The sequence below is a fragment of the Esox lucius genome, chromosome 6, assembly GCF_011004845.1.
Source record: "Esox lucius isolate fEsoLuc1 chromosome 6, fEsoLuc1.pri, whole genome shotgun sequence".
NCBI lineage: Eukaryota > Metazoa > Chordata > Actinopteri > Esociformes > Esocidae > Esox > Esox lucius.
This window is the reverse complement of record NC_047574.1, coordinates 25,753,791-25,767,679: the sequence shown is the minus strand read 5'-3', so window position 1 is coordinate 25,767,679 and position 13,889 is coordinate 25,753,791. Positions and strand designations below refer to the sequence as shown.

General features: G+C 39.3%; 1 protein-coding gene across 2 annotated transcripts; it reads left to right on the top strand.

Annotated features, from left to right (window-relative positions):
- The first annotated feature begins 3,459 nt into the window (after positions 1–3,459).
- vsx1 (visual system homeobox 1 homolog, chx10-like) lies at positions 3,460–5,913 on the top strand. Of its 2 annotated transcripts, none has more exons than XM_010896251.4 (5): positions 3,460–3,894; positions 4,239–4,317; positions 4,437–4,560; positions 4,648–4,828; positions 5,078–5,913. In XM_010896251.4, the coding sequence occupies exons 1-5, from the start codon at positions 3,498–3,500 to the stop codon at positions 5,338–5,340; spliced, it is 1,044 nt and encodes a 347-aa protein (XP_010894553.1). In that variant the 5' UTR covers positions 3,460–3,497; the 3' UTR covers positions 5,341–5,913. The 2 variants fall into 2 exon arrangements, with proteins under 2 accessions (XP_010894553.1, XP_010894552.1); XM_010896250.3 differs by having other exon boundaries at positions 4,648–4,840.
- Positions 5,914–13,889: the final 7,976 nt, after the last annotated feature.

The window sequence follows — 13,889 nt, the reverse complement described above, 5'->3', positions numbered from 1 at the left end:
TGATCCAGCGGTTGGGTTATAAAACAACCCAATTTGGATTATTTTGAACCCATAATTTTTTCCATTATTCCATAAGGGGTTGTTCTTAGGTACGACAAAGCAGATCAACATGTTGCCTCGAACGACGCAGCGCTGACATTCTGAACATAGTTTGCAATGCCCTCGTGTACAACTGCTTCACACTATTAACTGAATACCAAAGCAATCAGTCTTTGTTAATTCTTACTGCAGTAACCCAAATACTTGTTACTGCAAGCCCACTCTCATGCGTTGACTCGTTGAGAAGATAAATGATTTATTAAATTCATATTTAATCTTATGGGATGAGGATAAACCATTTTATGTTACTTACCTCTAATAATTGACATTGAAAAACACTTATCTGGTGTTAACTGTGGATAATCCTAAATTATCTTTTACAATTTTATTTCATTTTAAAATCAGATAATTCGATGTTAAGATAGCCCACTTATGGCTTTGCGTTCTAAAATGATAAGCTACAACTATCTTCATTAACTGAATTGGTGAACTATCATGTTTGAACCTACGTATTTCGCAACAACCAATTTCCCCTATATACATACAGCTTGCTAAAGTTTTTATCTTAGGCCTACATTCCATTCCCTGATGTCGACGTCATGTGCGGAATAATGTTCGGGAGTGGAATGAGGAGACCGATACACAGACTACTCCATACTACAGCAAATAACAACAATTTCCATCTAAGGCTATACGACAAACACATGTTTGATGGATACTTGCCCTAAAAGCAGATTTCAAACAGATTTTAAGTGATAGATTAAACGAATTAAATGAATTTAGTTTAATTATCTTGATTAAGACGAGTCCTCTAAATGCGTTTTAATCAGAGACTGACTCAATACCATTTCACCTCCCCAAAATGAAACGTCTTTGGTGGGGTGCTTTTTTCTATTTAAAAAGTCCTTAGGTATAAAGACCTGCCTGCAGCGACATACACCTTTCGGTTCAATTCCTCATAATTGCTCTAATTCTGTTCAAATTTCATGAATTACTTGGACACTTTCTGCCAAAACCTCAATATTAACTTAAAATGTATGACAAAAGCTGACTGTCATTTATGCCAAAGCAACTCTTAATTTGTGTCTGCGAAACCAGCCTATTGGATCTAGGCATATATCCTCCATCATTTGAACACCCCGTAAAGAATGTACCCTTTTCAACATCATTCATTGTTTGACTCACTTTTACTTTCCAACGGGAGTACTTCCTGATTTTCTCTAGTTATAGATTGGGATCATCAAGGAATGCCTACAAATATGACTGAATGCATGTGTGTGTTTGCATTTGTGAATAATTAGCCAAAAATGCTTTGCTTCACTATTTGTTTCAGCCGGAAGCTATGGCCGTGGCAAATTTGGTTGTGTGTAGGCTACTTTACTGATGGTCCACATCGAACCAGCCCTAGAGGAATATCCAAAGTGAAACAAAATCTACCATTCGCCAACATGCTTAGTTCATTGTTCCTGTTCCCATAAGAGCTACCAGTCGGATGCTGCCAGCTGAATGTGGGCATGTAGTCAAGCGAAGTCAAACTTTGATGTACCATATAGTATAATATTGCAATGAAAGTGAATAAATGAAAATGAGAGTGTAAGTAAATTTAAAGAAAATGTATTGTCAGGGAGACTGACTTTTTTTAAATGAAAGTGATCGCGCGCTTTTTTATATTAGAGGACTAGGCGACGTGGTTGGTAGGCTGTATCGGGAGTTTAATTCAATTAATATCGAATTAAAAAGGTCTGGTGAATTCAAAATGGAATGTTAGGGTGACCAGACGTCCCGTTTTCCCGGGACAGTCGCGTGTTTCAGTCAGTTTTCAGTTGTCCCGACTTATTTAGGATAAATCATGTTTTGTCCCGTATTTTCACTGGGCCCTGTTTTTAATTGGTCCAACCTATTGCCCATTCGAATGTGACAGTTTGTAATGATTTGCCACCACTGTCGGTCTTAAAGTTCCTTATTTTCTACAGACCGTGATCCATTTTAGTTCTCACGAGCTGCCAAGCCCAAGCACCTGTGCGCGCGAAATCCCACTTCGCTGTAACAACAATCCATGAATGTTATTTGTTCCAGTAAATTTGCAAAAGTGCACAGCTTTCTATGACAAATTCATTAAAGACAAGCGGACACAGAGAAAGATACAACAGGCCACTGGACACCACACCCCCCGAATCAAATTAGCAAAAGTGAGTTGGCATAATTCTGTTAAGTTATTACAGTTGTTGTTGTTGTGTACACCTGAAACGTAGGCTGTGTTTATTTTTCAGAGCATAATGTGTTCATGTTTCCGGAGTGCAAACGCTATTTTGTTGTTGTTTCAATCCAATTCAATAATTTGTTATAGTATTGCTTTTACAGATGAAACTGTTCATCTGTATTTGTGTATTTGATAATACAATTAGTAAAGTGTACTACTATAGTAAAATAGTAGCCCCTGCTTTGTTGTGTATTGTGTTTAGGTGAGGTGGGTGTGTGTGTGTGCGCGGGGGACATATCCTGACTGTCCTGTATTTCACTCCATTAAATCTGGTCACCCTATGGAATGTGCATTCAAGTTATGTTTAACATAACTGTAACATTTCCAAATCCCGTGAAACGTAGGTTTATTGACATGATACATCGATGGAAACAACTTTCTTTCTCACAAAATGTGTTTGTTGACTGACCTGTCAGGCCACCTTGCGTTCTATAAATAGGCCTACTATTTATTTTGCAGGTTGCATCATGTTTTGACTTTAGCCATTATATGAAAATGTTTGCCAAAATGAATTTAACATGCAATTCATTAAATCCCAGAAAGCGATTAAAATAAACCAATGACTTACATTTATTTTTTTAAATGTTAATCTGTTTGTGTTTTAAACCAATGTTTTTGTTTGGCAAGATTTTATGTCACGCTAAAGGCCAGTCCAATTCAAAAGATTAGGCCTATTATGCTTTAATTTTCACTACATGCGGTCGGGGAAACAGATATATTCGTTTGGATAATATATTTTCGCTAATTTACACAACCAAGAAAATGACATTCACAGCGCAAATGTCATCACCCACAGCAGAGTGAGATCAAACCAATAAAATCAGCAAGTACTCAATATCAGTAAGGTTATTGTACATTAACTGTATTTCTTCAAAACATATTTTGAAGGATGTAAAGCATTCACTATTGTTTAGCCTGCAGCCCTAAACAACTGACTTTTGCAATCAGAGAAAAACACTTAGGACCAATTCAGATAGAGGGGGCAGAGGAGAAAATCCTTATCGGATTTAAAGGAAAATTGGTGGCAATTAATCCTTTGGGATTGAAAAGGGGAAACGCCTCCTTTCGGTTTGGCGGGTGCCGTTGGCTCTGATTGGTCACAGGAGGTTATCCCCGGTATATGACACAGGGATAAATTGTACTCCGTATGTCGTCTCCGGCCTCATCACTCAAGAGAAAGAGAAAGTAGCGCATTAAAATGACAACAGTGTCAGACAGAGAAGGTGGTGTTGAGGAAAAGCCCAAAGTCAAGATGCTGGCTCCAGCATTTGGGATTGATAAATCACGACTTCATGGATCAGGGTATAGGTCCAAAGGATTTGCCATCACCGACCTACTGGGTCTAGAAACGGATCTCCAGTCCCGCCCATCCGGACCTCATGGAGTAGGAGGAAACGGGGATGTTCAGAGCGCTGGGATGGGATTCCCTTTTACTGGAGGTTCCTTGCCGCTTGGTCTGGGATTCCTGTGCAGTTTGGCAGCTCAGCAACCGCCCGGGGCCCCCTGTTTCTTACCTAGTCACCTACCCCTCCTTCAGTCAAGGACGGAAAGCCATTTCATGCAGAACTTGGAGCAACAAAGAGACGTCTACTCCGGTACATTTTATTTGAAATCGTTGATTTTAGGGGAGCTGTCCAATTTCCTAGTAGTCATAGGTAGTGCTGAAATAGCCACTTAATCATGTTGGCTACCGCAATCTAGCATATAGGCCTACTTAAAGTTTGATTCAATTCAAATTTGATTAAGCGGGAGACTGACCTATAGGGTCAGATATTTGTTTTTGTTTTATGACCCTATCTGAATTTTCATTGGTAAAATAATTAGTAAATTCGTAATTTATAAAATGTGGAATGTTGTCCATCGTTAGGCTATTATTTGAAATGTAGGCTATTCGTTTGATTTTGGCGTGCAAATTTAGTTTTTTCCCCATTCTTTTCAGATGACGAATGTCTCTCTGGTGATCGAAACGATTCAAAAAACTCTGGGAACTCACAGAAGAGAAAGAAAAGGAGACACAGGTCGGTAATATAATAAGTTGTGTTGTTTATTTTGTTGGGAATTACACAAGTAAATAAAATAGACGGTTGTTGGAACTACATTTTAATAAATTATTCCTATTTCAACTATTTTCCTACAGAACCGTGTTCACATCTCATCAACTGGAGGAGCTCGAAAAAGCATTCCATGAAGCACATTACCCGGACGTGTATGCCAGGGAAATGTTAGCAATGAAGACAGAATTGCCGGAGGATAGAATACAGGTACGGACATGTAGCATATAACGACGAATGGCCTATGAAGCCATAACGGACGTGTAGAACTACAATGTTGTTTGGGTGTATTTTCAGGTATGGTTTCAGAATCGTCGGGCCAAATGGAGGAAACGTGAGAAGTGTTGGGGGCGCAGTAGCGTGATGGCTGAGTACGGACTCTATGGTGCCATGGTCCGCCATTCTATCCCTCTTCCGGAATCAATCATCAACTCCGCGAAAAGTGGGATGATGGGCTCCTGTGCTCCCTGGCTTCTAGGTGAGCCAGCAGGTTGTTTAATTTATTAATAATATACAACTCAAATATGTATTTAATCACTTAAATACATAGCTGAGATATGATTTGCATTTGTATAAACTTTTATATATTCCAGATAAATTATCTATATCATGAACTGGGTGTATATTTACAATCCACTAGGACAAAATTTTTCTTTACCTAAACATTGCCACTTAATTCACTACTGCTAAAGCTGAAACTAATAATTTTTCTTGTCACTATTCACAGGAATGCACAAGAAGTCAATGGAGATAGTAAAGAAATCCCCCGGAACGCCAGGGTCTACCCACTCGGATACTTACTCCGACGAAACTAAAGTGAAAAACAGCGACATATCCTGGCCAAACCGCGGCAATGATATTAACGACAGTGAGGACATGGCAATAGACCTATCCAGCACCTCCAAGCAGGATAGCATGAAAAGCACATTGAAATCATCACCGCCGCAGAGGGATCCCATTCACAACAGTGATTCAGATGATGAAAGCTAAATATGTATTAATTCCATTTATGGAGTGTGAGCGCGGACATTTGCGTGGAAATGATGCTTACCTCAGAGACAATTATTTTCCAAAGAAAATAAGAACGGTCCCGTCAATTTAGGGGTGTACAGTATTTCTTATTTCGTGAAATTGTGTTTTAACATGTTTTATAACCTTGGTTTGTTTAAAATATAAGAGGCTATTTAATGTTTTATTCATTGCTATTCTGTTATTCGTGTGGTCGAAATAATATGTCAAGAAAGAAGATAAATGCTCATTTAAACTTTAAAGCAAAATGACAATTTATTTTGAAACAAATTTGTAAAAAAACATCTTAAAACTACTTTTCATCCCATATTTATAATGGTCTTTGATAGGGTTTATCCTCCACTGCCTGCATTTTGTAGGCTATAAAACATGAACTATGTTGTGAAGCACTTTAGTAGTCTCAATCTTACTGTGAGGACAGCAATAATAAAACATTGTAAAAACAACAATATCAGTATTAATACATTGACTGTAATAACAGCAATATTAATACCTTGCTAGATAAATAAAACTATTTTTTTGTTCTGTTCTTTATATACTTTTTTTTGTTGTTATGTTCTTTATATTAATTGTTTATATTCACATTCAGTTGCTGTAACCTAAAGAGCTTTTTTGTAATAGACAAATTGATCTGATTGTATGAAATGGGTTAGAAAGAATTTAATGTTTGCTTTTAGCTTCCAAAGCACCACAAACCAAGGTAACTGAAGCACCAAAAAGATGCCTAGCACACATAGTTGCTGTGTTGGTCAATTACACTAACAACCCACTGCAAACACAGTCACACACTGTTGATATTTCATGATTATGACCTTGTATAGTAGCAGAAAAACACATTTTCCGAAGCATATCCTGCCAGGCAGTACCGCTTGCTGATCCAAGAAGTCAGCTGGAATGTATACACTTGTAGTAGGAGAAGGCTGGAAGTGTCAATACGTTATTAAGGAAAGCTGAACAAACGGTCTGCAATTTTGCTTCAATACTGACCAATTGAAGCTCAATATTGCTTCAAGCCCAAAGTGAATAGATTGTTACTACCTAGCAATAAAGCAAGAAATGCAACCGGAGGGGTTCTGTTTGCTGAGCCAATTAGCACCCCCTTTGCGGCACACCGAGACAGGAGTTGCTTTATTTCTATTCATTATTAATAGAGTAGATAATTAAAAAGATATGTTGATAAAATTGTGTGACTGAAGATAACATCTGATCGCATCATTGTAATATAAATCACAGTAATAAAGATACATCCAATCCGGAACATTTTTAAAACAAACAGATTTGATTACAGTTTTAGACTACATTGAAAATGTTACATGAATTCCAAGCCAATTCAGGTTACATTACAAATTATTTGAGACAGGTGTAATCCGAATACACCATTTTGTTAAAACAACATTGTCGCTAATCTAGGTTTTCAAAAAAGTTGAGATAGAAGTAGGTTATAGCAAGGATTGCAAAAAAAACTGCACCCAAACCCAAAACCTCTAATGCACACCTACATTTCATTTCAGGCACGCGCGTGTGCGTCTACAGACAGACGGCAGTGGGCCTTGACCCACTTTCCCCCTCAGACTTGCTGTCATGGTTCATGAAAAAAAACGAGTGCCATGTGGTTAGTTGGCTTAATTGCTCGTGAGTTGAGAGATCGCCTTGTGCAGTACCGGGCGCGGTGAATTCGGGGTGTAGAACTTCAGCTATAATTGGACCCGAGACAATAAGGAGCTCAACAAGACTTGACTTCATTTTAAGACAAACAACCACCATCTCAATGAGTTCACGAGACAATGAGGTCACTTTATAGACACAGATCCGGCAATACTCAGCCAGTGATGAACATCCAATTCGTTCTGTTACATTATCAATACAATTATATGTATAATTAACTGTAATGTTTGTCACCTCTATGCTGTAAGTTTGTTTATACTAGCCAACTCCCAAGCAAGCTAGTCTAGCAAATTATCGTACCTCCTTGTAATGCAGGCCATAAACAAATAGTCATGTGACAACACCCCTTGGAAAGTTGTCTTTTTAAAAATATATTTGGACATTTAGAGATGTAATTTCAATTTATCACTAATAAAGAATATTTAAAGAATTTAACCAATGTCACTAAAATATTATATTTTGCAATCATGTATTCATTCAAAATCCATGCATTTTCATACTGTGGGAAAAATAAGGGTTGTTATGATATTCTTCTGTTCAAAGGGAGTGTTTAATTTTCACGAAACATTTAGTCTCTCTTTGTGACCAAACAACTCCACTTCACCCCTCTGTCCATCTGAGCACATTGTTCCAGAATTTGTGATATTTATGGGTGTTGTGTGGCAAACCTCAGTTGTGTCTTGAATAAAGACTCTTTACATACTTTTTTTGAGAGTAGAGGCTTCTTCCCTGATCTCCCATGTAAGCAAAGTTTGTGAGGTCTCTGACGGTTGACTCAAGCACTTCAACATTGATTGTGGCAAGAGGCCTGAAGATCCCTTGATGTTAAACTGTTTTTTGAGAGTTCCATGAACATCTATCAGTCAGCTTGTAGTTTGAATTTGTTGGGACAACCTGTCCTATGTAGACTTCCAGTGGTCTGGAATTCTTCTCCATTTGTAGACAATCCAACTGTCAGTGCAATGATGTACTTCAAATTGCTTGGAAATTGCTTTTTTACCCCTCCCAGATTCATAAGCATCAATAATCTTTCTTCTGAAGGCCTCAGTTCGGTCTTCTGGCATGTTGTATTGCCACCAGGGGTGTAGAATTACAGGGGGACGGGGAGGTCATGACCCCTCCAATATTACAGACAGGTCAATGTGACCCCCCTGGAAAACAGTGAAAATCTTAGGATCCATTGACCCTGACCCCCCCAATAAACAATACAAACCTACGCCACTGATTGCCACACATCCATTAAAACCAAACCTGACCAAGTTTATAATCTTTTTGGGAGGTATATTTATAATGAACCAAAAAGGCAAAGCTTGTCCCAGGTCAGCACTATGAATCTCAGACAACAATGTATACAGTGTGCTGCATACAGCAAATATATAGAAGGATCTTGATGGATTTAGTTGGGATACCCAGACACAGATTACTATGATTGGATCAAGTCTATGCTGGCATTTTGGTCCATTTTGCTAGCCATATTTAAATGGGCATTTCCTTGCAATACAAGTTAAGATCTCTATATTGTTAATAACCTCTAATGGCACATGTTGGGAGGTCAAAGGTCATAAATGTTTTAGTGTATCATGCTAGAATGGACAGTGTTGGGATGTACTCTAGTATCACATGGTAACCGACATGATATAAAAGTTTACACAGAACAAAGATACTTGTACTTTTTCAGCTTTGTTATGTATAATTATCAAAGATTGTGTCAATAATCTGTCCCATCATCCAATTTTCAAGATGGCTGCCATTCGTTTCAGTAGGAAGGAACTGCAGTGAATTGCAATAACTGAATCAGTAATTGCCATGAAGTCACAGCCTCACAATTAGCTGCATTATTGCTACAATCTGCATAAGGCTACATTTGGAAACAAGCCCATTTCAAAGTAAATTAAGGCCAAAGTATCTCAGGACTGCCACCAGATCGACCTTTTTAACATGGCAAATGGAGAGTTGAGCATGGCCTAGCCACATGCAGGTATATCCAGACTACAACATACACTGATCAGCTGCAACATTATGACCATCTGCCTAATCTTGTGTAGGTGCCCCTTTTGCAGCACCTTGAAGTCATTGTTTTATTCCTCAAACCAATCCTGAACCATTTTTGCTTTGTGGCAAAACTGAATGAGGCCAATGCCATCAGGGAATACCTTTGCCATGAAAGGGTGCACATGATCTGCAACAATGCTCAGGTAGGTGTTACGTGTCAAAATAACATCCACTTGAACGGCAGGACCCAAGGTTTCCCTGCAGAACACTGCCTCTGCTGGCTTGCCTTCTTCCCATAGTGCATCCTGGTGCCATGTGTTCTCCAGATAAGTGACGCTCACGCACTCAGCCATCCACGTGATGTAAAAGGAAATGTGATTCATCAGACCAGGCCACCTTCTTCACTATGAGTTCTGACACCTTTCTATCAGTACCAGCATTAACTTTTTCAGCAATCTGAACTACAGTAGCTCGTTTGTTGGATCGGACCACACAGGCCAGCCTTCCCACGTGCATTAATGTGCCTTGGGTGCCCATGACCTTGTTGCCGTTTCACAGCTTTTCCTTCCTTGGACCACTTTTGATAGGTACAGACCACTGAAGACCGGGAACACCCCACACAGGCTGCATTTTTGGAGATGCTCTGACCCAGTCTTCTAGCCATCACAATTTGGCCATTACCCATTTTTCTTGCTTCTAAAACATCAACTTTGAGGACAGAATGTTCACTTGCTGCTTAAAATATCCCACCCACTGACATGTGCCATGATAATGAGATTATCAGTGTTATTCACTTCACGTGTCAGTGGTCATAATGTTATGGCTGATCGGTGTAGGACTGAGACCACTGAAGAGTAAGCAAAGAGATAGCCAAACATCTTGGATGACATTTGCTCTAAGCATGGCACACCAAATTTTATACAGCCAAGGAAAGGAATGTAAAGGTATTGTATGGAAACTCCCTTCAGGAGAAAATAATTCTGTGTATGGAAGAAAAAGTAATAGTCTATTTTCCCACTTCCTAAACATGATCAAGGGTGGTGTTTGCGACATATCTCTGGTTCCTGCAGAGGGCAGTGCATCCGGAGCAGGGCAGAACCTTCAGTCCTTCAGGAATCCTACAGTACACATAAAAGCAGGAACAATCAGATCCACGCACACAAGCTTACAGTCGAGTGAGACTTGTGTGTAGTATGAAATTCTCCAGTGTACTGTAAGATTTGAAATAACAGACTACATTATCAAGGAATACTACAGTATAGAGTACAGTATTATAATAAAATACTGTAGAATTTAATGTGGGAGGTTGTGGCTATGCTGCTTATCTGTAAAATCTGTAAAATTACCCCATTCCCAAAGAAGTTGGGACGCTGCATAAATGTAAATAAAAACAGAATGCAATGATGTGCAAATCATTTAAATCCTATATTCAATGGAAAATAGTACAAAGACAACATGAAAATTTGAATTTTATTGTTTTTTGAAAAATATATCCCCACTTTAAATTCGATGCCAGCAACACATTCCAAAACAAATTTGACAGATGTAACAGAAGACTTGAAAAGTAGTGTAATGCTAAAAAAACGAAACCTGGTGGAATATCACACAACTAATTAGGTCCGCTGCCAACAGGTCCAGTAACATGATGATGTCAGAACTGAGGATGGGGAGGGGTTCACCACTCTGTGAAAGACAAATAGTGCAACAATTTAAGATAACGTTTTTCAATGTAAAATTGCTAAATTGCGACGTTTGGAGATCTCATCATCTTCGGTACATAATATCTATTAAAAGATTCAGAGAATCCAAAGAAATGTATGTATGCAAGGGACAAGGCCGAAAACCAATATGGATGTCCATGAGGCCCTCAGGTGGCACTTTCATTAAAAACAGACACAACTATGTAGTGGAAATCACTGCAGGGGCTCAGGAACTCTTCTGAAAACCATTCTGTGAACACAGTACGTTGCTGCATCCACAAATGTTAGTTAAAACTCTACCATGTAAAGAAGATACCATATATAAAAAACATTTCAGAACCTCTGCCGCCATGTCTGGCGGCAGTGGAAAATTGCCTGTGGTCTGTCAAATAAAAATTATTTTTGGGAATCACTGTGTCCTCCGAATGAACATGAACACCGTGTCCTCCGCACTAAAAGCGCAGATGCACCATCCGGCTTGTTATCAAGGGACAGTTCAAAAGCCAGCATCCATGATGCATTAGTACACATGACATGGGTGACTCGCACATCTGTGAAGGCACCATTAATGCTGAACAATATATACAGGTTTAGGAGCAATATACAGTGGGGAGAACAACAAACAATTTTGCAGGTTTTCCCACTTATAAAGCATGTAGAGGTCTGTCATTTTTATCATAGGTACTCTTCAACTGTGAGTGACGGAATCCAAAACAAAAATCCAGAAAATCACATTGTATGATTTTTAAGTAATTAATTTTTTACAATATTTTTGCATTTTATTGCATACATAAGTATTTGATACATCAGAAAAAGCAGAACTTAATATTTTGGTACAGAAACCAAATGTTTGCAATTACAGAGATCTTATGTTTCCTGTAGTTCTTGACCAGGTTTGCACACACATACAGACCTTCTCCAGATCCTTCAGGTTTCGGGGCTGTTGCTGGGCAATACGGACTTTCAGCTCCCTCCAAAGATTTTCTATTGTGTTCAGGTCTGGAGACTGGCTAGGCCACTCCAGGACCTTGAGATGCTTCTTACGGAGCCACTCCTTAGTTGCCCTGGCTGTGTGTTTCGGGTCGGAAGACCCAGCCACGACCCATCTTCAATGCTCTTACTGAGGGAAGGTTGTGGGCCAATCAATACGGTGTAGTCATCCTGTCCCCTTTGCAGAAAAGCATCCCCAAAGAATGATGTTTCCACCTCCATGCTTCATGGTTGGGATGGTGTTCTTGGGGTTGTACTCATCCTTCTTCTTCCTCCAAACACGGCGAGTGTAGTTTATATTTTTGTCTCATTAGACCACATGACCTTCTCCCATTCTTCCTCTGGATCATCCAGATGGTCATTGGCAAACTTCAGACTGGCCTGGACATGCGCTGGCTTGAGGAGGAGGACCTTGCGTGCGCTGCAGGATTTTAATCCATGATGGCGTAGTGTGTTACTAATGCTTTTCTTTGAGACTGTGGCCCCAGCTCTCTTCAGGTCATTGACCAGGTCTTGCCATGTAGTTCTGGGCTGATCCCTCACCTTCCTCATAATCATTGATGCCCCACGAGGTGAGATCTTTCATGGAGCCCCAGACCGAGGGAGATTGACCGTCATCTTGAACTTCTTCCATTTTCTAAGAATTGCACCAACAGTTGTTGCCTTCTCACCAAGCTGCTTGCCTATTGTCCTGTAGCCCATCCCAGCCTTGTGCAGGTCTACAATTCTATCCCTGATGTCCTTACACAGCTCTCTGGTCTTAGCCATTGTGGAGAGGTTGGAGTCTGTTTGATTGAGTGTGTGGACAGGTGTCTTTTATACAGGTAACGAGTTCAAACAGGTGTAGTTAATACAAGTAATGAGTGGAGAACAGGAGGGCTTCTTAAAGAAAAACTAACAGGTCTGTGAGAGATGGAATTCTTACTGGTTGGTAGGTGATCAAATACTTATGTCATGGAATAAAATGCAAATTAATTATTTAAAAATCATACAATGTAATTTTCTGGATTTTTGTTTTAGGTTCCGTCTCTCACAGATGAAGTGTACCTATGATGAAAATTACAGACCTCTACATGCTTTGTAAGTAGGAAAACATGTAAAATCTGCAGTGTATCAAATGTATGCTGCCATCCAGTCTTTTTCAGGGAAGGCCTTGCTTATTTCAGCAAGACAATACCAAACCACATTCTGCACGTGTTACAACAGCCTGGCTCTGTAGTAAAAGAGTCTGGGTGCTAAATTGGCCTGCCTGCGGTCCTGACCTGTCACCCAGTGAAAACATTTGCCGCATTATGAAACCATAAATACCACCAAGGAAACCCTGAACTGTTGAGCAGCTGAAATCCTATCAAGCAGGAATGGGAATACATTTCACTTTCCAAACTACAGTAATTGGTCTTCACATTTCCCGAATGCTTTTTAAAACAAGACGTAATGCAACACAGTGGTGAACATGCACCTGTCCCAAGTTTTTTGAAACATGTTCCAGGCATCATATTCAAAATGGGCATGTTTTTTTCAAAAACAAGAAAAAAATTATTAAATATAAGGTTAAATGATTTGCACTGCATTCTGTTTTTATTTGCTTTTACACAGCGTCCCAACCTTTATGGAAACAGGATTGTAAAATAAAGTATCAGATTGATTTGTATAAAGCAGGAGGAAGCTTTCTGACAGCAGCATTCAACCGTGTTTGGAAAGTGATTCCATCTCTCTCAGTTCTTGAAGTACCAACAAGACAGTCAAAACATAAGATAAGGATTATTCAAACTGATTCGGGGGCTTAAACCAACAAGCAGTTTAAACATGCCTGATGTAAATGGGTTGTATTGAATAAGATATTTGGCCTCTCAAGTGGCTCGCCGGCAGTTGTGCCACTGAAACCCATGTTAATAACTAATATTTTACATGATTTAGCCTAAAGAATGTTTCTGGGAGACCAGCAAATGATGGTTCTACACAATCTGGTTTGGGGAAGCACTCTTCTCTAAATGCATTGATCCCAAATGACTTGCTAGTTGAAGGAACAGTGTGAGAAGATGCGGAACAACTGGGGGCGATGTATTTCTGCATAAGATGCATGTAAGCATGTCCTAAACTTAATTTCTTCCCAGCCTAGAAATTACCATGATTAGACAATGCCATAAACATTTTATTGCACAA

Coding starts and splice junctions, on each gene's coding strand:
- vsx1 (XM_010896250.3), top strand. CDS start 3,498: ATGACAACAGTGTCAGACAGAGAAGGTGGTGTTGAGGAAAAGCCCAAA. Junction 3,895..4,238: donor ACAAAGAGACGTCTACTCCG/GTACATTTTATT, acceptor CATTCTTTTCAG/ATGACGAATGTCTCTCTGGT. Junction 4,561..4,647: donor TGCCGGAGGATAGAATACAG/GTACGGACATGT, acceptor GTGTATTTTCAG/GTATGGTTTCAGAATCGTCG.